The sequence below is a fragment of the Rattus rattus genome, chromosome 1, assembly GCF_011064425.1.
Source record: "Rattus rattus isolate New Zealand chromosome 1, Rrattus_CSIRO_v1, whole genome shotgun sequence".
NCBI classification, from domain to species: domain Eukaryota; kingdom Metazoa; phylum Chordata; class Mammalia; order Rodentia; family Muridae; genus Rattus; species Rattus rattus.
In genome coordinates this window covers 37957437-37980593 of record NC_046154.1, presented here as the reverse complement: position 1 = coordinate 37980593, position 23157 = coordinate 37957437, and the positions used below count along the sequence as shown (strand labels likewise).

Genomic DNA, 23157 nt, shown 5'->3' with positions numbered 1-23157 from the left:
ACTTTTGTCTCCCAATTTCAAAACGTACTACTAGACTGTAGCGGTTTGGCCTGGCATAAGGACTAACATATAATTAATAGATTAGAACTGACAGTCCAGGCATAGCCTTAAATTTTATGGTCAGGGTCTGGAGAGATGGAGAGGTTAAGAGCACTGGGTGCTCTTCAGGAGACCCAGGTTCAATTCCCAACACCCACATGGCAGCTCACAATTATTTGTGATTCCAGCTCCAGGGGATCTGGCACCCTCACACTCAGACAAAACACCAATGCCCATAAAGTAAAAATAAAGAAATCTTTTAAAATTTTTATTGAGGGTTGGGGATTTAGCTCAGTGGTAGAGCGCTTGCCTAGGAAGCAAGGCCCTGGGTTCGGTCCCCAGCTCGAAAAAAAAAAACCAAAAAAAAAAAAAAAATACTGGGGATTTAGCTCAGTGGTAGAGCACTTGCCTAGCAAGCACAAGTTCGGTCCCCAGCTCCAAAAAAAAAAAAAATTTTATTGACAGCTAATTTTCAACCGGGACACAAAGACTCTTCAATGAATAAAAAAATAGTGTTTTTCAAAGATAGTGCTGTGACAAATGAATGCCCTTGTGCAAAAGAACAAAAGTGGGCCCTTCCACGTACCATACAGAAAATTACTTCAAAATGAATCAAAGGCCTAAATAACACTTTGAAGACAAAACATAGGAATACATTTTCAGTTTCTTAGATCAGGCAATTGTTTCTTAAATCCACTCCAAAAGTAACATGAGAAAAAAATCAGTAGAATTTTTATCAAAGTAGAAACATTAGTAGTACAAAGAATACCATGAAGAAAATCCAATGAGGTATGGCATCACAAACCGGTGATTCTAGCACCTGGGAGATGTAGGCAGGAACACCGAGACCTGCATAAACATTTCTCTCAAGGGTATACGTGAGCAACAAGTATGACAAAGATATTTCCCAGCAGTAGCCAATGCAAATCAAAGCCACGGAAAGATACCATTGTGCACACACACACGCGCGCTCAATGCTATGCCGATTCTTCACAAAGATTACACCGCCAAAATAATGAGATACTGGTTTACTTACAGGAGCACGGGTGGGTGGTTCCACCATCAAAGCCCCACCCCAACTCAACCTTCTACCTCTTAGATATCCTACCCCCCTCCAAGGTCCTATGCAGCTGTTTTATCGTTGTTGTTGCTGGTTTCTTTTATTTTTTTTTAAGATGTATTTATTTCATGTATAAGTGCTCTATCTGCATATGGGGGGGGGGTGGAGATCAGATCCCATTACAGATGGTTGTGAGCCGCCGTGTAATTGCTAAGATTGAACTCAGGTCCTCTGGAAGAGCAACCAGAGCTCTTAACCACTGAGCCATCTCTCCTGCCCCGTCTTGTTATTTTCTTACTGTGCCTAATTTATAAATTAGATTTCGTGAAAGAAAAACATTTTAGATAGGATGTGGTACTCTCTGCTTTTTAGACAACTAACAGGGATCCTGGGATGTGTACTCATGTGGGGAGGGGGGTGATGCTGTTCCTATTCTCATTTCTTCTTTTTAATAAAGAATAGAAAACGTTATCATCCAAAAAGAAAAAGAAAGGAAAAAAGGAAGAAAACCCAAGTTCAAAAAGGGATCGATTCTGTATCCCCAGACACACAAGTCTTCCAGGACTAATCAGGACTCTAACCCAGTCCTGTCAATCCTATTGCTATTACCCTTCCCCCACACCACCTGATGCCAGACTCCCAGTCCTGGGCCCCACCTTCCCCCATCCCTTTTCTCCCTGCCAGACCCCACACTGCTGGTTGGGTACAGACTTTCTGTTCATTTCTCTTGCCAACCAGCCTGTGAACAAAAGCTAGTCTTGGCAGAACAGTCACTGGCTGCTTTCCTTATGGGAAGGAAGTACATTGCCAGAGAAGTACACTGTGTCTAAGGAACCCCTGGAGGTCCCAGAGGAAGCAGCAGAAAATGCTCTCCACTGGAAACGGCCAGGCTAGAGACTTCTGCCTACCTGCCTGCCTATCTGCCTGCCTACCTGGGATCATCGTACAGGCGCTCCTGGCCAGATCCCTATCCCAAACAGACATGGAAATAAAGTGTCATAGTGTACCAGCCGTGGGAAAGCAGGCATTCTGGATTGTGGGTGGTTGGGAGCTCCGGTTTTTGCTGAAAGTTCAGAGACCAGATGTCCCACCCAGCCAGCCCTCATCCCTTCCCAGGATGATCACGGCAAGTTCACGGTGGCCCACCCGCTCCCGTTCCCCACTTTTTTTCTTACATTTTTATTAAATTGGGTATTTCTTTTTTTAAGATTTATTATATATAACATATATAATAAATACTATATATAAGTATATATATATATATATATATATATATATATATATATATATATATATACTGATACTGTAGCTGTCTTCAGACACACCAGAAGAGGGCATCAGATCTCATTACAGATGGTTGTGAGCCACCATGTGGTTACTGGGATTTGAACTCAGGACCTTTGGAAGAGCAGTCAGTGCTCTTAACCACTGAGCTATCTCTCCAGCCCAAATTGGGTATTTCCTATTTATATTTCTTTTTTTTTTCTTTTTTTTTTCCAGAGCTGGGGACAGAACCCAGGGCCTTGCGCTCGCTAGGCAAGCGCTCTACCGCTGAGCTAAATCCCCAATCCCCATTTATATTTCAAATGTTATCCCTTTCCCGGTTTCCTGTCCATCAGCCCCCTAACCCCTCTCTCTCCCCTTCTATATGTGTGTTCCCCTCCCCATCCTCCCCCCATACTGCCTGCCCAACAATCCCCTACACTGGGGATCCAACCTTGGCAGGACCAAGGGCTTCCCTTCCACTGGTGCCCCAACAAGGATATTCACTGCTACCTATGCAGTTGGAGCCCAGGGTCAGTCCATGTATAGTCTTTGGGTAGTGGTTTGCCCCTTAGCAAAGGAGGCCAGAAGGGGCTTTTCCAGGAAAAGGTGTCAGGGGGAAAAGTGAAATCAGTTATCACTGTCATCTCACCTAACAGGTCAGGCCTTGGTGCAGAGCCACCCTGCTTGGCTGAGTCAATAGGGCCAGAGATGGATTGATGGGATAAGAGCCAAATATTGCCAGAGAGGTGCTGCTTCTTCATAAAGAGAAGAGCTGCTCAGAGCTCTGCATGAGTTTCAGGACCATGGCCAAGAAGAGTGGTAAGTGGGGTCCTGCTCCAGGTCTGGAAGAGACTGAACAAGGAAGCGTTAGATACTGAAATAGGTATAGGTGTTGGATTGCAAAGGGACACGGGTCAGTGGATTGGACATAGGTCTAAGAATGTCTCAGCTGAGAACCGACCGTATGAGAGTAAAGAGAGTTAGAACCGAGATAGGAATCCAGCTTTACCTGGAGATGGCTCTGGACGTTGAGAATGAGTTCAGTGGAAATGGATCTGGAGTAGGGGTCAGGGGTTGGATTCTTTCAAAGGCAAGAACAGAGGAGCCGAGAAACAAATGCTGATTTGCTCAGGGGAAACTGTAAGGGCTGAAGAGTGGATAAGAAGGTTGAGGTTGAGGAAAGGGAGAAACTGAGACTTAGCAATCCTCTCCCTTGGGCTTGGTAATATCTCTCCTCTTTTCTAATGAGTTGTCCCAGTGGAAAGCTGTCTTGGCACTGGGAAAGGACTAATGTGCCCTCGGCTAGTGGTCCCTAAAAGTCCTATTCCTTCAAGGGGTTTCAGTGGCCTCTAAATTACAAAGGCCAAACTAAGGGGTTCTCACCAGCCAAAAGCTCAGCTTCTGGATATACTTGGGGTGTACAGTCCTGGTCCACTTAAGAACAGGTGACACTGAGGGAACCAAATAGCCCTTTGTGTCAGATAAGACCAGCTGTCAACAAGAAAATCAAGCCACTCAAGACTTGTTATATGGTAGTCACTAACTGTCTGAGTGATGAGTTCTAATCTTGATATCACACTCGATATTTAGGAAGCTTTGAGAAACCATAGATGAGGCTGGATGGGAAAAAAAGGACGGCCTGTCTCGCACAGGTCACTCCTCACTCCTCCTAGGAGAAAGGAACCTTCCTTCCACACATGCTCGCCTTTTCACCAGTAGGCACACGCTCCCTCTCCTCGCCTTCGCTCCCTGACTCTCTTCCCCACATAGCTTTGCTTTCCACACACAAGCACCCACATTCTCCCTCAGACTCGAGCAAAGGAACACATCCCATTCTAAATCCAGCCTGACTCACGCTCCAGCTTTCAGTCCACCTCACCTTCCCGTACAGACTCAGACACAACCAGACATCCCCTCCACTCCACAAACGCATCCCTCACACACACTCTCGAACCCTGTGGTCGTATGACATAAACACAAACCACGGTCACACTCCCACCCGCAAGCTGACAGATCTACACAGCGCCAGTCCTTAACAGTCACAGGTGAGCAACACACACACACACACACACACACACACACACACACACACACACACTCCGTAAGGAATAGACATGTATAGTCACCTACCAACCTCCCACACCCACGAGCTTCCAGGGTACAAGCCGGGTTCACAAACCACACATCAATCACACAAATAACACTGCAGTTCACCGTACACCCATACCCTGCACAACACAATCGCCTTCAAATATTCCCATCTGCAACCACACACTTGCCAGGCAAGACCCTCATCTGACTGCCCTGCACTGGCTCCCACAGCCAAGCTCAACCTTGGTAGACCAGGTGCCAAAGCCTTGGCTCCAGGAAGGCCACCCCTTTGTTTTCTCTGCCCCCAGGAATCCTTATTTGGGGGATCCTGCTGTCCATCTCCAGCTGCCTTGCCTCTTTTGAGGACATTCTCAAGTGTTTCCAGGATCCTGATTATGAGGCCTTGCTTCTCATAGCCCAGAATGGGCTCCATACCTCCCCATCGTCCAAGCGTATAGTGGTAGTGGGAGCTGGCATGGCAGGACTAGTGGCAGCTAAGCTCCTACAGGATGCTGGTCATGAGGTAAGGAAGTCTTGAGACGTCTTCATCATCAGCCTCCCATTTGCCTCCTTGGGTGGAAAACGGGTGAACAGCCTGACAGTGCACAATTAACGAAGTCTCCAAGCCCCCTGGGCTCTAACTATTGCTAACCACCATGCATGTCCTTACGGAGATAAAAGAGAAGACCTATGCTACCAGGTGAGAGCCTCAAATCACTCAGGACCCTCTGGAGCAAACAGCCCCAGGGAGGTTACCCTGTATGTTCAGGGCTTCCAGGTCAAAGCCTGAGGCTATTTGGAGGTGAGAAGTGGGGTGAGGAAGAAAGGCAGCCCTCCCTAAGAATGACAGCAGCTCCTCTGATCTCCAGGTAACAATCTTGGAGGCCAGCAACCACGTCGGAGGTCGGGTGCTCACACACAGAAACAAAGAGGAAGGCTGGCACTTTGAACTTGGGCCAATGCGAATCCCAGAAAGCCACAGGTAAGTCCTGTACAAGAGAGGAGCAAAAGAATATGGCAGGGGAGGAGGGGAGGTGTGGAAAAGGTGGGAGAGACCCCGATGCTATCCTTCAGTACCCAACACTCTTATGATTGTTCCCCCTACCGTCTAACTTCTGTTAAGGTCGTCACCACCCTCAACTCCACCCTCAACCCTTCTCTTCTGTCTCTGAGCAACTCAGGGGCCACGACTTGGTCAGCAACCGTGTAAAGAAAGGGGCAAGTCGATTAGGCATCCCTGTGTTGTGTGACCCAACCTGATTAGTCAGGACTGATCTCATCCCCCACTTCAATAGCTGAGGTCACAGGAAACCGAGGGTCACCCAAGAAACGATAGTTTCCAACCTGGCAGTCATCCCTGCCAGCAATTCGTTTGAGTTCCTCAGCACCAGGTTACACTGTTTTTTTCCAGAAGTAGTTTCTAATGTGGGACCAGAAGAAGAGGGGATGTTACTTCTGTCTCTGCTGCAGGATAATCCACACCTATATCCAGAAGTTTGGCCTGAAGCTGAATAATTTCACCCAGCGTGACAACAACACCTGGTACCTACTCAGAGGACACCGTTACCGTGCCTGGGAAGTCAAGGCTAACCCAGAGATCCTGGGCTACCCACTGAGGCCCTCAGAGAAGAACAAAACTGCTGAAGACCTGTTCTACCAAGCCATCACTAAGGTACCTACTTCCTTTCCCTGCTGGGACCAAGAAGGAAAGGGGTGGCATCTAAGGTTACACAGCAAATCAGCACATGGCTTCAGGTCACCTGACTCAGACCCAACACTCTTATGATTGTTCCCCCTACCTTCTAACTTCTGTTAAGGTCGTCACCACCCTCAACTCCACCCTCAACCCTTCTCTTCTGTCTCTAAGCAACTCAGGGGCCACGACTTGGTCAGCAACCGTGTAAAAAAAGGGGCAAGTCAATTAGGCAGCCCTTGGTAGTGAATCAGTCATCCTAGATGACAGTGAAGATCTTTACCTTAAAGTAAGTATGTGCATATGTGTGTGTGCATGTGCATGTGTGTGTGTGTGTGTGTGTCTGCTTCTGTGTGTGTGTGTCTGTGTGTCCATGTGTATGTCTGTGTGTGTCTGTGTCTGCGAGCATGTGCCTACGTGCCCAAGCGCTCATGTGTATGTGGTGTGTTTGGTGTGCATGTGTGCAGATGTACATGTGTGTGTGCATGCATGCATGTGTGTGCATGTGTGCATGTGTGTATGCATATTAGGTGAATATGAATGCATGTACACAGTTTTGAGGAGCCAGTGATCAGCATTGGTGTCTTCCTTGATTGCTTTCTACCTTATTTTATTTTATTTTACTTTATTTTATTTTTGGCAGTTTCTCACTGAACCTGAAGCTTGCTAATTCTGCTAGACTGCTGGCCAGCAACCCCAGGGATCCTACAGTGTCTATCTTCCCAGTGCTGACATTACAGTCATGCATGCATTACATCCTGCTTTTTCTGTTTGTCTGGTTTTTTTTTTTTTTTTTTTTTTTTGAAAAAAGTTTTTTCTTTAGCCTGTGCTGTCCTGGGTCTCTCTTTATAGACCAGGTTGGTCTTGAACTCACAGAAATCTACATGCCTCTGCCTCCTAAGTACTGGGATTAAAATTGTGTGCCAACACCCTTTTTAATATGTGAATTGGTGTTTTGCCTGCATGTATGTCTGTGTGAAGGTGTCAGATCCCCTGGAACTGGAGTTACAGACAGTTGTGAGCTGCCAAGTGGGTGCTGGGAATTAAACTCAAGTCCTCTGGAAGAGCAGCCAGTGCTCTTAAACACTGAGATATCTCTCCAGCCTCAACACACACGACTTCTATATGGGTGCTGGGTATAGCACTCCAGTCCTCGGTCTTGTACAGCAAGTGTATTATCAACTGCATAATCACCTTACGCTTTTGTCTTGAACAGCTCTTCCATTTCAAGTCAGATGTGATAGTACCTGATTTTAATCCCAGTATTTGGGAGATAGAGGCAGGGGGATCCAGACTGAAGAGCAGTCTCAGCTATCCAGTGACTTTGAAGCCAACCTGGGCTATGTGAGACTTTGTCTCAGCAATAGGTTACCTATATAGCGTCTTCAAATGAAAGAAACATACTCAGAGAAGAAGGCACACCCAGGAGTTCTAGGAACTGCCCTTTCCTGGCCTTTCCTAGCTTCTCCAGGGGCCATCCAAAGATCTTCACTCTACTCTGAAGGCATATGAGGTATCTGTTGCCCTATGACCTTGTCTACAACCGCCTAGGTGTCCTGACTATGTCTGTTCCCCTTCTGCAGGTCAAAGCATCCAACTGCAGCCAGTTGCTGTCCCTTTATGACTCTTACTCCACCAAGGTAAGTAAAAGAGGCCCCGGGATGCGGGCAAAGTGGTGAGCTCTGAGCTCAGCCAAGGCCCTGGGGCAGAGTCCTGCCTACAGGATACCCCCGTTCCTACTGTCAAAGCTGTTGGCGTCCCTCAAGCCCAGATCTACTATTTCTGAGCCCAGGCCACTGCTCAAGCCTCCCTATAGAGCAGGCCCTCTAGCCTATATTTGCATCTCTGGTGCCCCGCCCATAGGCTTACCTCCTGAAGGAAGGGATGCTGAGCAGAGGGGCCATCGAGATGATCGGGGATATGATGAATGAGAATGCTGGGTTCTATAGGTCCTTCCTGGAGTCCCTGAGGATTGCAAGCATCTTCACCAAAAATGACCAGTAAGGCTGACCTGGGGCCAGGGAGGATCCAGTCCCCAGCACCGGTTTATTTACTCTGTGGGGGGAGGGAGAAGCACTCAAATAACAGTCTCTGCCTGACACGGGGCTGTGTATTCATGAAGGTGGAGGTTATAACGCGTCCCACACAAGAGGGGAGATGGTTCTTCCTTTTCAAACCGGAAGTATGCCCAGGACCATGGGACACACAATCTGGTAGTGTCTCTGGCTCATCTTTCCCTCTCCATCCCTACAGATTTACAGAGATCACCGGTGGCTTTGACCAACTCCCGAATAGCCTCAATGACAGCCTGAAGCCTGGCACCATCCATCTGGGGTCCAAAGTAGAAAGAGTGGTGGGAAACGAGTCTAAGGTTGAGGTTTTGTACCGCACAGATGGGCCCACCTCTGCACTGTACAATCTCACTGCGGACTATGTCATCATCTCTGCCTCAGCCAAGGCCACACGCCTCATCGCCTTCCAGCCACCCCTATCCCCAGAAAAAATACGTGCCCTGCGCTCCATTCATTACAACAGTGCCACCAAGGTGATTTTCGTGTGCAACGAACGCTTCTGGGAAAAGGATGGCATCCACGGTGGCTACTCCGTCACAGACCGACCCTCTCGCTTCATTTACTATCCCAGCTACAGCCGGCCAAGCAGCAAGGGAATCCTGCTGGCCTCCTTCACTATGGATGATGATTCTTTCTTCTTTACCGCCCTGAAGCCCAACCAGGTGGTGGATGTTATCCTGGATGACCTTGCCGCAGTGCACCTCATACCCAAGGAGGAGCTAAAGCGCATGTGCCCAAAGTCAGAGGTCAAGCACTGGTCTCTAGACCCCCTCACCATTGGCTCCTATGCTGAACTCACACCCTACCAATTTTTGGACGATTTAAAGCAGCTCTCCCTGACAGAGGGCCGCATCTACTTTGCTGGGGAGCATACCAGCCTGCCACATGCCTGGATAGAAACCGCCATCAAATCTGGCATCCGGGCTGCCAAAAACATCCAGGACACAGTGGACAAGGAGGCCACTCAGGGACAGGTGGCTCTTTAGAGGTCCTTTGCCAACAATCAGGATACCCCCCCCCAAAAAAAACCAATCTGTGGGAGAGTCTAAGAGAATTAGCTAGAAATAAAAGGAGGTAGAGACCCAGGAGAGAGGTCCCCACTGGTCCCTTGGTCTGCAAGCAGGAGCCGTGCTGGGAAAGTGACAAGAGATATCACCCCCTATTTTGTCTTAACTCCCTGCTTAATTCTCCATGGGAAAAGGCAGGGGGTACCTGTCTAGGCTGGAGAATTCTAGAATCAGCCTTTAGCTTAAAAGATATTGCCTCTTGCTGCAAAACAATAACAAGCAAATAAAAAAATTTTTAAAAAAGTGTCTACACCTAATTTGTGTTACAACTAGAAATCTCTAGAAGCACAAGTCCCAGATTGAATAGCAGACTGACACACACACTCACACACACACATAATACATACAAACTCCATTTCTGTGTGCCTAACCACTAGCCTGTCATCTTGGCCCAACTGTAAGGAGGAAAGGAGAGCTTCTTCCCCCCCCCACCCCCACCCCCACCTCCCACTATGCATGAATGGCTTCTCAGCCACCCTGACTAACTCTCCCCCACCTCACCAACCAGACACCCTACCCCTACCTGCCGTAGTCTACACCCTGCCCTGAGAGAACACCATGCTCATTTTACAGCTCCTTCTCCACTCGTCCCCTCAGTAAAACCCAACTGCCTTTACAAAACTGACCTAAATTATTCCTCCTCAAATCCTCCTTTAACCACTCTCCAACTCCAAGTTGCTTTCCCCTCTGAGCCGCAACTCCCCACCCTCATCTAGAGTACTAAATGGACTGAAGACCCTACTGAGATCATGTCGCCGACCAAACCAGAGGGCTGAAATCACTTATTTTATGGTGTGTGTGTGTGTGTGTGTGTGTGTGTGTGATTGTGTGTGTGTGTGATTATGTGTATGTATGTATGAGTGTGTATGTGTGTATGTGTGAGAGAGAGTATGTGTGTGTGAGTGTATATGTGTGTGATTATGTGTGTGTATGTATGAGTGTGTATGTGTGTGAGTGTGTATGAGTGTGGGCACACGTGCTATTTTCTTCAGCCTGCCAATGCTCACTAAACATGCCTTGTGCCTGGCACCATATGGCATCTGGCTAAGAAGCAGACACACAGAGTACAAAACAGTGAAAATCAACCCTCGTCCACCTGCCTCCCCATGCATCCAAGGTTCAGGGCCCAGGTCTGTCTCAATTTTTATTCCAAGTTCACAGAAACGAAGATTTTTTCCTGAGTGTTGGGAACCAACTAAGTGAAAAGGGAAGATGAGTTCCCTCCTCATCCGACGGACTCTGGAGACCCAGGAGGCAAGCATGACAAAGCACTGCTCGGAGCTTTGTGGAAGACCGGCATAAGATACGGGAGGGAGGAAGAGGGAAAGAAAATTCCCATGTTCTACTGCAACGTGGCCTGTGGTTAAATCTAGACAGCTCTTTTCCGATACCCACCTGTCACTCATGGTCCGAACAACTTCGGTTCTAAGTGACAGAATTCAAACTGGGGCTTTCAGCAGGGGATTGTGGGGTGGCAAGAAGTCTGAGATGAACCTGCTTTTATCAGACTGACTAGGGTCCAGACTGGGGAAGAACCAAAAACAAAAACAAAAAAACAGTGTTAAGGGCCCAGAGTCTAGATTTAAACGGACCCTGCCCTCTTCTCCATTATAAATGAACGCCTGTGGTATGGCGTGCAGGAGGACACAAAAGAGTGGGCTCTCCTCCAGTGCATACACTCAGAAGATGCTCTACATGGCCTGGAGCCTCAAGCACCATTCCTGGGGTTGAGCTTCTGTATCTGACTACAGGATCTCCTTGGCGGAACCATCTCAGGAGCATATGCCCTTCCCCTGGAGGTCCCCACAGGGAGCTTAGGTTGGTCCCTCTACAGCTGATAAGGTTGGAATGGAGCTTACTGTTTAATCAGTTTCAATCCCAACATAATACGTGTGTTGGGGACTTAGGCATAGACAGCAGTCTCTCTCTACATCTGGGTGAGCATTCCTAACACCAGGGGGCTGGCTTCGGCTGCCTCTTTAACTTTTATCCCCAAGGTTACTGAGGAAGTTCCTGGACAAACTGGACATTTGAGACTCACACTTACCACCCCGGTGTGGGGAAGGGAGTGGTTGTATCCTGGGTGCCAAGATGGGCTGATTCAAGCTGATGGCCCCATTCAGCACAATGGACTGGATGGCCCTAGAACAGGGTTGTTGTTGTTGTTGTTGTTGTTTTTTTAATAGTATATTTGCTGCCTGGGTCTGGACCATTCAAATATAACCTAACTCCCCAGGCCCTACCGGTTTCCCAAAATTGACTTTCAGCTGCCTGTCAAGCTGTACTCTTCGTAGTGACAGGATTTCATTGCCTGCAGCCACAGGCAGACGATGATAATTTTCTCTCTAGGACTCTGAAGCAATCAGTGTTTCCCAAGAAGGACTCAGTTTCACAACCCCACTGAGCACAGTCATCCCCTGGCTTCCAGCCGCTGAGAGCAGAGAACATTATCTCGGCAGGCCTAGTGCTGAATAGATCAGAGCTCTTCTCCTCACCAGTGAACCCACAGCCCCAGGTGCGAATGAACCGTCCCAGATGCTGATGATTGTAACAGTTTACAGAAATCTACCTGGAAGGTGGGTTGAGTCTTGGTAGGTAGATTGGCTATGAGCTCCCAGGACCTGGTCTTTCTTAATTCCCATACCCAAGGTCTTGGTTTATGGGAGTTTTGGGCCTTTTCCACAGGGATCAAAGAAGACAAAATAGGACAACCATAATGACGGAATCCATGTCAGTCTTATGTTTAGGGGGTCAGAGAATGTGCCGTTATCTTCTGTAACTTCCTCCAGCTAGGTGTGGTGGATCTGTGGTATATGTTGCAGAGATATTTAATCCCGACATGAGCCTTGTACATCACCTTTGACCATTCAATTCCTTGATAAAAGACACACACGACCTTTAATTTATATAAGCCTTCATCAGCACTAGAGCTGAGCAGATATCGACCCTCTATGCTATTATGTGTATTTCTGTGCCAATAACCCCACAGTATGACTTGCCACGTTCCATCTGGACTGCTCTTAATGCCAATGCCCTCATGGCCATGATTTTAAGATTCTTAAACCCATGGCCTCTTCTCTCTCCATCTTCCTCTCTCTCCTTGTGGGTCTCCTCCAACTCCAAGCCAGGAACTCTAAAACCCCCCCCAGGGTAAAGTCAAGTCAGATAGGGTCACCTGGGACTATGTCTGGTCTCTGGGGGCAACCAGTATTTAGCATAGCAATAGGTGACTCAGTAGGTGACTAGTGGCCTTCCCTGCAGAGATGGCGAGGACCACAGGGCACAGGCATCGCTGCACGCCTCTGCATTGGCTCTGGTTTGGGATCCTCTTTACTCACACAAGGTCACCAGGCTGAAATCTGTGGGCAAGCATAAACTTGGGCAAAGGTCCAGCCCCCTGAACTGCCTGGTGAATAGTCCTCCGGGTCTGATGCAGGGCCTGTAAGAACCTGAGGAAGGGATGGTTAGTAATTTCTGCCTATGAATAGCTTGAGGAGGAAATGGGGGTGGCCTCCCAAATGATTTCAAATAGGACGATGAGGCCTATTTGTGGTGGTTTGAATAGGTATCCCCCATAAACTCTTGTGTTTGAATGCTTGGACCGTAGAAAGTAGCACTATTAGGAGATATAGCCTTGTTGGAGTAGGCGTGGTCTTGTTAAAGTGGGTGTGACCTTGTTGGAGTGGGTGTGGTGTGACCTTGTTGGAGTGGGTGTGGCCTTGTTGGAGTGGGTGTGCCCTTGTTGGAGTGGGTGTGACCTTGTTGGAGTGGGTGTGGCCTTGTTGGAGTGGGTGTGGCCTTGTTGGAGTGGATGTGGCCTTATTGTAGTTGGAGTAGGTGTGCCCTTGTTGGAGTGGGTGTGTCACTATAAGGGGAGACTTCAAGGTCTCCTATGCTCACGCTCCACCCACTGTGGAACACAGACTCCTGCTGCCTTCAGACCAAGATGCAGAACTCGCAGCTCCTTTTAACAGCACCATGTCTGCATGCAAGCTGCCGAGCTTCCTGCCATGATGATAATAGACTGAACCTCAGAACCAGTAGGCCAGCCCCAATTAAATGTTTTCCTTTATAAGAGTTCCCGTGGCCATGTTGACTCTTCACAGAATAAAACCCTAAGATATGCCTAAAAGGTCTTGTGGTAGGAGGTTGGCCCAACTTTCACTGGTCTCAAGGACTTAATTTAGTTAAAGTCCCTTTTAGGGCCCTAGTCATCCTTTCTATCTACCCTGAGCTTAGTTTCTAATCAATGTTTAGAAACTTTGGCCAGATTTGGGAAAGCTTGAATCATGAAGGCTAGGCCATTGCTTGAATCCCAGAGAGAGGACGCAACCCAAATCTAGGACTTAACTCTTAGAGGAGTTTCTTGGTGACCACTGAGGCTGTTTCCATCCAGATGGGATAGGTGTCTCCCATCCAGAGAAGGTATCTATGAAGATAATGAAATACTGATACCTAAGAACCATGGGTAAAGTCCACTTCCCAGTGTTCTCCAGGAGCGCTTTCTTGGGCGTGGATTCCTTTGGGGGCTTTCCTTCCTCTTTTGGGGTTTCCTTGTACACAAATGATGCGTCAGGACACCTTGACAAGACTGTCTAGTTGAGGGATATAATATGTGGGCCTGAGTGACTTAGCAGCTTCCAATGTCCCCAAGTGGGTGTCCTGATGGAGCCTCATATGCATTTATCTCTGGAGAACAGCAGGGAGTACAGGTCTCTTCTCCTGTAAGGACCACCACACGTTTGCATCCTGCATGGCATCTTCCCTTCTGTCCATTTGGTCTCTTCCTGTGTACAGTTTGGACACTGGAGCAATTTGGGTTCAGACAGGATGACCAAGATCTAGAGAGATCTCACTGGTTCTAACGCTGCATTCTGGGTAGCTAAGTCTGCAACCCTGTTTCCTTGGGCCTCTGGGGATTCCCCTTTTTGATACCTTTTGCAATGGACAGTGGCTACCTCTTTTGGCGGCCATAGGACCTCCAGTGGGACCAGGATTTCCTCTTTGTTTTTAATTTCCTTTCTGGTTAGGTGAGGAGTGCCCTCTCCCTATAAAGGATGCTATGGACATGGACTATGGCAAATGCACGGAACTGTCTGTGTATCTACTGATGACTTTTCCTTGTGCCTGGGCTAATGCCAAGTCCAGACTTCTGTGTTGATGTCCCTTGGCTAAAAGAAAGGGCCCATGCTGTCCTGTCCAAGGTAACAGCTGTGGCCCAGCGAACCTGACTCCATCTTGAGCCAAACTGCCCCCATCATTATACAGTACTTCTTTGGCTTTTTGCATCAAGACATCTGCTAGGTCAGGTCTGGTGGACTGGAGCACATCAGTCACTTTCTTGAAATAGTGGAAGGCCTCTGCTGTAGGATGGCTGGGTTGATGGCTGAACTTTTATTTTTTTTTTTTTTTTTTTTTTTGCTTTTTTTTTTCGGAGCTGAGGACCGAACCCAGAGCCTTGCGCTTGCTAGGCAAGCGCTCTACCACTGAGCTAAATCCCCAACCCCGATGGCTGAACTTTTAAAGAATTGGATATCAGGCTGGTCTCCGAGAAGTGCTTGATAATGCATTATTGAAGCATTGGGCGTCCACCTCTCTGGGGTCCCCTCGAGAGGGACTCTGCAGAGTGTGAGGTAGTCAGGGACAGTTCCTGACTCAAAAGTCAGTTTGTCAATCAACTTCTTTTTGAGCATGGCTCTAGCAGCAACTGGCAGAAACAGGATCAATGCACCTTCTCACGTTCAGAGGAAGATCATACCTTCCCTTTCCAAGGAGAAGGCAGAAGCATGTTTGCTCTATGCCCATTCGAAAGGATGCTGAAGTCAGGGAGTCTGAGAACACTACAAAGGTCAGCAGATTGGCAGAGTGGTCCAAGTGTGCAGAAAGAAATATGTCTTCTACATAGAATGAGTGCAGCAAGGAAAGACTAATGGCGCATCCATGTGGGCATCCATCCTGGCACGTGGTTATTGCTAGGCTAAAGGTGGACAGAGACTGCAAAACGATCCTGGGAAGGGAAGCCAAGTAAGTCTGGAGAAGTAGGAAAGGAGAAGGGTAAATACAAAGAAGAGACAATTTAGAAGACACAGACATAGAAGCGTCTCACACACAACTTTCATTCAGACTGCCTAAGTTTTAGAAAGGTGAATATTGAAAATTAACTACATACAAAATGAAACATCTAGCTAGGCTTTTAAAACAAAATTAGCAATATACCATAATGGCCAGCGTACGGCAATTCTGCCTGTGATTTTAAATAACAATATGCAAATGTCTAACCCTTTTGGAATATAGTTGTCCAATGTGAAAGCTGGTAAAGTTGAGTGGTGTGAATTCACAACTGGAATTCTGGCATTTGGAGGATGGGAGGAGGAGAATCAGGATTCAAGGCTACCTGGGCCCTCTGCGAAGGCACATCTAAATAAAAGTTCGCTGTTCTTATTATATGATACAATACGATCGCTATGCCTTTTTTTCAAAAAAAAAAAAAAAAAAAAAAACAAATTCAGATTTTTGAGATAGGGTCTCACTGTATATCCCTAACTGGAATGGAACTCACAAAGATCCACCTGACTGTGGCCCCAAGTGTTGAGGTCAAAGGTGTGCTATGCCACACCTTTATAGTCCAGAAAAATTTAAAGTTAATTGGACACACAGAAAAGATGAAGACCGGCTTCCCAAAACTAGGCCAACTCTCATCGCTGCTCCCAGGCCCTGGCTTCTGGATTTAATCCCAGAGTCTGGTTCATCTTCTGACAAAACTCTCAGGCGCCGAGTACAGCAAGCCCACCCAGGTTCTAGGAAATGCTACACAAAACGATTAACTTTGCCCCCCAGGAAACACATGAATGGGGAAAACTCTGGATGTCTCTATAAACACGTTAATGATTAGGTCAATTGAAAAAAAGAACAGTCATGAGAAATATTCTGTTTCAAACAGGCACCATGGTACAAATAAGGAAATGGGAGAGAGAGGAAATTCACAGTTCTGGAACACAGTGAAGTCCACTGTCCAAACTCAGCCTGCTTTCTTAGCTCTGCAGCCAACTCTCTGAAGTCTCCGATTGGGCTAAGCAGCAAAGTTAAGCCATTCTCCGTCTTTATCAGCCCAATCCCCTCTAAGCCTCCAGGATACAAATGGGTCACTACATCAAAAAGGTATAAAAGTATCTACAGCAAGTACGTTTGCCAGCAGCACACACAACCTTCCAGTCATTTCTCTCTCCATCCTTTCCATCCATATGAGTGACCCTCACGTGACTCTCGGGAGGGTACTAGCTTCGTCCTTCCTTTGGGTGATGAAGAAAACTGAGGCACAGAGGAAAATTAGTAATTCTCACTGTCTTAGTCACTGTTCCACTGCTATGAAGAGACACCATGACCAAGGCAACTCGTACAAAAGAAAACATTTAATTGGGGCCTTGCTTACAGTTTCAGAAGTTAAGTCCATTGACAACATGGTAACAGTATCTGAAAGCTGTATCAGAGTCTGCTGGCTGAGAGAGAGAGGTGGGGGCAGGGGACTGGACCTAGCGTGAGCTTTTGGCATCTGGAAGCCCATCCCTGGTGACTGAGCATACAAACACATGAAGCCTACGATGGCCACCCTCATTGAAACCACTACATTCACCAAGCTACATGGTAAGAATATAGTAGCATTATAGTTCAAGCCAGATACTTATCTGTAGAAACTAATCCTAGTCGTAATTGTGATATATACATATATATAATTCATATATATACATATATACACATATATAATACATACATATACATATATATATATATATAAAGCTTATAGTCACAAAAATAATAACAAGCTGAGCGTGGTGACACACACCCTTAATCCCAGCACTCGGGCAGCAGAAGTAGGTGGATCTCTGAATTCTTGGCCAGCCTGGTCTACAGAGCAAGTTTCAGGACTGCCAGGACTACACAGAGAAACCCTATCTCAAACAAACAAACAAAGAACCCTGTTCTTAGAGGCACTGCAGGTGTGGCAGCTGCGTCACATGTGCGTCAGCAGATGGCAGAGAGGAGAGAAGCTGTGTCTGCGCTCAGCGCTCTAACCTGTGAACATCTGAATGATTAGTAGCTGTGAACATCTGAATGATTAGTAACCTAATACTCCCTGAGGAAGAGAGAGAGAGAGAGAGAGAGAGAGAGAGAGAGAGAGAGAGAGAGAGAGAGAGAGAGAGAGCCTGGCCTGAACAGGGAGCTAGCCTGAGGTGATGACCAGTGCAGTACCTCTTGCCCAAAGGTCATGCCCACCGTCACATCTGCCTGGTGCTGTAATGTGTGAACAAGGCATGGCACTCATGAGACCACTCCCAAGACATCCCCAGACTCTCAGAGACCCCGGGCACCACTAGGAGGAGTCAGTAAGTGGTGGTGTGTGGGGCAGCGGACCATGCCAGGAAACTTGATATGGTCAAGTGAGCTCTGAAACCCAGGTAACCTCATACCCAAGGACAGTAGATGTTTCACCTACTCCTGACCAGGTCCCTGTCCTGGAACACACAACCACAGCACCCCATGGCAAGGACTGTGACAATCAGTCACGTAGAGGCAACACCCAAAACCCCTCCACATGCAGATGAGGCATCCCTAATGTCTCAGACCAAGCCAATAGAAAGCACCCGCCATTAGACCCCAAGCCAACCCCAACCTCTCTGATCCCGGCCCACAGTTCCCTGCTCTCAAACCCCATGGGAGAAAGAGCTCAGCGCCCAGACAGGTGGGCACTCCAGAGACTGCAGGGCAAGAGAGACCGCCAGTACTGCCCACCCCTGCCCACATCCCTGGCACAAGAGGAAACTGTATTGGGCCTCTGGGAACAGGAAAATACGAGCACTCAACGCTGTGGTCCAGACACCTCCCGGATTTGAAGGGACCCGGTCAAATAGCTCCCTGCACCCAAATCCCATGGGAGGGAGAGCTAGACCTTCAGAGGGGCGGACACGCTTGGGGAGCCAGAGGAGACTACTCTCTGCCCACATTTCTAACTCTAGAAGAAAATGCCTAGCATCATCTGGGCCCCCTGTGAACAGGGTCCCGAACAAAGGTGGGGCAGGCCCTTTTGGTTGCTGCCCTCACTGAGAGCTGACACCTGAATCTGAGAAGCGACTCCAGGCCCGAGACCAGAGGTAAGACCAGCTTTACTGCTCCAAGTGACCTTCTTGGTGGACTCAGGACACACGACGACAGGAACACCTGAAGACCAGTAGACAGGAACGACTACACGCCCGAAAGCAGAACACTCTGTTCCCATAACTGGCTGAAAGAAAACAGGAAAACAGGTCTACAGCACTCCTGACACACAGGCCTATAGGACAGTCTAATCACTGTCAGAAATAGCAGAACACCATAACACCAGAGACAACCTGATGGCAAGAGGCAAGCACAGGAACCCAAGCAACAGAAACCAAGACTACATGGCATCATTGGAGCCCAATTCTCCCACCAAAGCAAACACTGAATATCCAAACACACCAGAAAAGCAAGATCTAGATTTAAAATCACATTTGATCATGATGATGGAGGACTTCAAGAAAGACATAAAGAACTCCCTTAGAGAAATGCAGGAAAACACAAATAAATAAGCAGAAGCCTATAGAGAGGAAACAGAAAAATCCCTGAAAGAGTTACAGGAAAACACAGTCAGACAGGTGAAGGAATTATAAATGGAAATAGAAGCAATAAAGAAAGCACAAAGGGAGACACCCCTGAATATAGAAAACCAAAGGTAGAGACGAGGAGCCATAGATACCAGCAACACCAACAGAATACAAGAGATAGAAGAGAGAATCTCAGGAACAGAAGATTCCATAGAAATCATCGACTCGGGGTTGGGGATTTAGCTCAACGGTAGAGCGCTTGCCTAGCAAACGCAAGGTCCTGGGTTCGGGCCCCAGCTCCAAAAAAAAAAAAAAAAAAAAAATGGAAACTGTCAAAGACTAATGGAAAAAGCTACTGGTCCAAAACATACAGGAAATCCAGGACTCAATGAGAAGATCAAACCTAAGGATAATAGGTATAGAAGAGAGCGAAGACTCCCAGCTTAAAGGACCAGTAAATATCTTCAACAAAATCATAGAAGAAAACTTCCATAACCTAAAGAAAGAGATGCCCATAAACATACAAGAAGCCTACAGAACTCCAAATAGATTGGACCAGAAAAGAAACTCCTCCCATCACATAATAGTCAAAACACCAAATGCCCAAAACAAAGAAGGAATATTAAAAGCAGTAAGGTAAAAAGGTCAAGTAACGAGTAAAGGCAGAGGTATCAGAATTATACCAGACTTCTCACTAGAGACTATGAAAGCCAGAAGATCCTGGACAGATGTCATACAGACCCTAAGAGAACACAAATGCCAGCCCAGGTTACTGTATCCAGCAAAACAATTAACATAGATGGAGAAACCAAGATATTCCATGACAAAACCAAATTTACACAATATCTTTCTACAAATCCAGCGCTACAAAGGATAATAAATGGTAAAGCCCAACACAAGGAGGCAAGCTACACCCTCCTTGAAACTAAGTGTTTTGCAACCAAAGAGAAGACAAGTACACAAACATAATCTCACATCCAAACAAGAATATAACAGGAAGCAACAATCACTATTCCTTAATATCTTTCAACATCAATGGACTCAATTCCCCCAATGAAATGAGGACCCAACATTTTGCTGCCTACAGAAAACACACCTCAGAGACAAAGCAGAGTAAAAGGCTGGAAAACAACTTTCCAAGCAAATGGCCTGAAGAAGCAAGCTGGAGTAAATAGTCTAATATCGAATAAAATCGATTTTCAAACAAAAGTCATCAAAAAAGATAAGGACACTTCATATTCATCAAAGGAAAAATCCACCAAAATGAACACTCAATCCTAAATATCTATGCTCCAAACGCAAGGGCACCTACATTCATAAAAGAAACTTTACTGGGGGTTGGGGATTTAGCTCAGTAGTAGAGCACTTGCCTAGCAAGTGCAAGGCCCTGGGTTCGGTCCCCAGCTCCTGGAAAAAAAAAGAAACTTTACTGAAGCTCAAAGACATTGAAACTCACACAATAATAGTAGGAGATTTCAACACCCCACTCTTATCAATGGACAGATCACGGAAACAGAAATTAAACAGACACATAGACAGACTAAGAGAAGTCATGAACCAAATGGACTTAACAGATATTTATAGAATATTCTATCCTAAAACAAAAGGATATACCTTCTTCTCACCACCTCATGGTACTTTCTCCAAAATTGGCCATATAATCAGTCATAAAACAGGCCTCAACAGATACAGAAAGATAGAAATAATCCCATGCATGCTATCAGACCATCACGGGCTAAAGCTGGTCTTCAATAACAATATGGAAAGAACGCCCACACATACGTGGAAGTTGAACAATGCTCTACTCAATGATAACCTGGTCAAGGAAGAAATAAAGAAAGAAATTAAAGACTTCTTAGAATTTAATGAAAATGAAGGTACAACATACCCAAACTTATGGGACACAATGAAAGCTGTTCTAAGAGGAAAACTCATAGCTCTGAGTGCCTGCAGAAAGAAACAGGAGAGAGCATTTATCAGCAGCTTGACAGCACACCTAAAAGCTCTAGAACAAAAAGAAGCAAACACACCCAGGAGGAGTAGAAGGCAGGAAATAATCAAACTCACAGATGAAAACAACCAAGTAGAAACAAAAAGGACCATACAAAGAATCAACAGAACCAAAAGCTGGTTCTTTGAGAAAATCAACAAGATAGATAAACCCTTAGCCAGACTAACGAGAGGACACAGAGAGTGTGTCCAAATTAACAAAATCAGAAATGAAAAGGGAGACATAACTACAGAATCAGAGGAAATTCAAAAAATCATCAGATCCTACTACAAAAGCCTATATTCAACAAAACTTGAAAATCTGCAGGAAATGGACATATCCTAGACAGATACCAGGTACCGAAGTTAAATCAGGAACAAATAAACCATTTAAACAACCCCATAACTCCTAAGGAAATAGAAGCAGTCATTAAAGATCTCCCAACCAAAAAGAGCCCAGGTCCAGATTGGTTCAGTGCAGAATTCTATCAGAACTTCATAGAAGACCTCAAACCAATACTATCCAAACTATTCCATAAAATTGAAACAGGTGGAGTACTACCGAATTCCTTCTATGAAGCCACAATTACTCTTATACCTAAACCATACAAAGACTCAACAAAGAAAGAGAACTTTAGACCAATTTCCCTTATGAATATCAACGCAAAGATATTCAATAAAATTCTTGCAAACCAAATCTAAGAGCACATCAAAACAATCATCCACCATGATCACGTAGGCTTCATTCCAGGGATGCAGGGATGGTTTAATATATGGAAAACCATCAACATAATCCACTATATAAACAAACTGAAAGATAAAAACCACATGATCATTTCATTAAATGCTGAGAAAGCATTTGACAAAATTCAACACCCCTTCATGATAAAAGTCCTGTAAAGAACAGGAATTCAAGGCCCATACCTAAACATAGTAAAAGCCATATACAGCAAACCAGTAGCTAATATTAAACTAAATGGAGAGAAACTTGAAGCAATCCCACTAAAATCAGGGACTAGACAAGGCTGCCCACTATCACCCTACTTATTCAATATAGTTCTCGAAGTCCTCGCCAGAGCAATCAGACAACAAAAGGAGATCAAAGGGATATGGATGGGAAAGGAAGAAGTCAAAATATCACTATTTGCAGATGATATGATTGTATATTTAAGTGACACCATAAGTTCCACCAGAGAACTACTAAACCTTATAAACACCTTCAGCAAAGTGGCTGTGTATAAAATTAACTCAAATAAATCAGTAGCCTTCCTCTACACAAAAGAGAAACAAGCTGAGAAAGAAATTAGGGAAATGACACCCTTCATAATAGTCCCAAATAATATAAAGTACCTCGGTGTGACTTTAACCAAGCAAGTGAAAGATCAGTATGATAAGAACTTCAAGCCTCTAAAGAAAGAAATTGAAGAAGATCTCAGAAGATGGAAAGATCTCCCATGCTCATAGATTGGCAGGATTAATATAGTAAAAATGGCCATTTTACCAAAAGCAATCTACAGATTCAATGCAATCCCCATCAAAATTCCAACCCAATTATTCATAGAGTTAGACAGAAAATTTGCAAATGCATCTGGAATAACAAAAAACCCAAGATAGCTAAATCTATCCTCAACAATAAAAAGACTCCCGGGGGAATCACTATCCCTGAGCTCAAGCAGTATTACAGAGCAATAGTGATAAAAACTGGATGGTATTGGTACAGAGACAGACAGATAGATGAGTAGAATAGAATTGAAGACCCAGAAATGAACCCACACACCTATGGTCACTTGATTTTTGACAAAGGAGCCAAAACCATTCAATGGAAAAAAGATAGCATTTTCAGGAAATGGTGCTGGTTCAACTGGAGGTCAGCATGTAGAAGAATGCAGATCGATCCATGCTTATCACCCTGTACAAAGCTTAAGTCCAAGTGGATCAAGGACCTCCACATCAAACCAGATACCTCAAACTAATAGAAGAAAAAGTGGAAAGAATCTCGAACACATGGGCACTGGAGAAAAGTTCCTGAACAAAACACCAATGGCTTATGCTCTAAGATCAAGAATCGACAAATGGGATCTCATAAAACTGCAAAGCTTCTGTAAGGGAAAGGACACTGTTGTTAGGACAAAATGGCAACCAACATATTGGGAAAAGACCTTTACCAATCCTACAACTGATAGAGGGCTTATATCCAAAATGTACAAAGAACTCATGAACTTAGACTGCAGGGAGACAGATAAGCCTATTAAAAATAGGGTTC

General features: G+C 45.9%; 1 protein-coding gene and 1 non-coding gene across 2 annotated transcripts; both read left to right on the top strand.

The window, feature by feature from the left end:
- The first annotated feature begins 3146 nt into the window (after positions 1–3146).
- Positions 3147–9524, top strand: LOC116887134 (L-amino-acid oxidase-like). Its single transcript, XM_032888684.1, has 7 exons — positions 3147–3184; positions 4765–4979; positions 5326–5438; positions 5927–6128; positions 7733–7789; positions 8013–8149; positions 8403–9524. Exons 1-7 carry the CDS (start codon positions 3154–3156, stop codon positions 9205–9207), a joined length of 1560 nt encoding a protein of 519 aa, XP_032744575.1. The 5' UTR covers positions 3147–3153; the 3' UTR covers positions 9208–9524.
- A 7736-nt stretch (positions 9525–17260) lies between these two features.
- Positions 17261–17394, top strand: LOC116890529. Its single transcript, XR_004386710.1, has one exon. It is a non-coding gene; the product is annotated as a small nucleolar RNA SNORA17 (small nucleolar RNA).
- The last annotated feature ends 5763 nt before the right edge of the window (positions 17395–23157 follow it).